The sequence below is a fragment of the Malurus melanocephalus genome, unplaced genomic scaffold (genome assembly GCF_030028575.1).
Source record: "Malurus melanocephalus ecotype Western Australia unplaced genomic scaffold, MMel_1.1 scaffold_3054, whole genome shotgun sequence".
Taxonomy (NCBI): Eukaryota; Metazoa; Chordata; class Aves; order Passeriformes; family Maluridae; genus Malurus; species Malurus melanocephalus.
In genome coordinates, this window is record NW_026626286.1 from 6772 (window position 1) to 7762 (window position 991).

The following is a 991-nucleotide window of genomic DNA, read 5'->3' on the forward strand; positions in this document are numbered from 1 at the left end:
GGAGCAGAGGAAGGCTCTGCCCCGTCCCCAGCGCGGTGGAGGTGCCGGGATGGGGATTGAGGCAGCGGTGAGGGCGGGGGGTGCCGGGTGCCGGGACAGAGGGGGATGTGGGTGCAGTTGTGACATCCCGGGTTGGCAGGGACGGGAGGGAGCGAGCGGGGTCTGGAGCAGCCGGGGGGGCTCAGAGTCCGCTCCTGAGGCGCCCCCGTCCCTTCCCGGCGCAGGGAGCGCATGGAGGCCATGGAGAAGCAGATCGCCAGCCTGACCGGGCTGGTGCAGAGCGCGCTGCTCCGCGGCTCCGAGGCCGAAACCCCCAGGTGAGGGCGGGCGGGACCCCGGGGCTGTGATGTCCCTCCTGGGGGGATCCCCCTCACAGGGGAGGGGACCCCGACCCGCGCTCACCGCCCTCCCCTCTTTCCTTCCAGTGAGAAAACAGAAGCCACCAACGGCGGGACCCCCCCGTCAGCGTGTGAGTGACCCCTGGCCCTGCAGGACCCCCCTCTGCCCCCGGGTGACCCAGGGGGGGCCGTGCACCCCCTCCCCATGTCCTGGCACCCAGCGGGACCCCCCTCCCGCTCTGGGGTGGCCTCTTAGGGCGAGCGGGGAGGGCGGTGCGGACCGGGGGGGTTTGGAGACCGCCAGAGCCAAAGGATTGATGGGGGAAGGGGAGGAACGGGCCCCGAACCCGTCCTGGGCCGGGGCCACCCCTCAGCAGCCTCTGCTTGTCCCCTGGCAGCCACCAGCCGCAGTGGCATGGGGACCCCGGTGCCCGCGCCGCCGCCGCCCTCGGCCAGCAGCACTCCGGCGGGGCAGCCCACGGCCATCACCCGCCTGCACATGCAGCTGCACCTGCACGACCTGCAGCACAACGCCAGCGACCTCCGCAACCAGCTGCAGCAGCTGCGGAAACTGCAGGTGCGCACCGGGGCACCCCGGGCCGGACCGAGCCTTCCTGGGGACACAAAATCCCCTTTTCCCCGGGGGGTTGGTG

General features: G+C 72.8%; 1 protein-coding gene across 1 annotated transcript in view; it reads left to right on the plus strand.

Moving 5' to 3' along the window:
* The window catches only part of LOC130588015 (SRC kinase signaling inhibitor 1-like), a gene marked incomplete at its 3' end in the record, with an annotated part of 3341 nt that extends 2426 nt beyond the window's left edge, over positions 1-915 (plus strand). Inside the window, exons 2-4 of the mRNA XM_057388974.1 lie at positions 225-317; positions 426-469; positions 737-915. Coding sequence (XP_057244957.1) covers positions 225-317; positions 426-469; positions 737-915 — 316 coding nt within the window. The remainder of the gene's footprint in view (positions 1-224; positions 318-425; positions 470-736) is intronic.
* Positions 916-991: the final 76 nt, after the last annotated feature.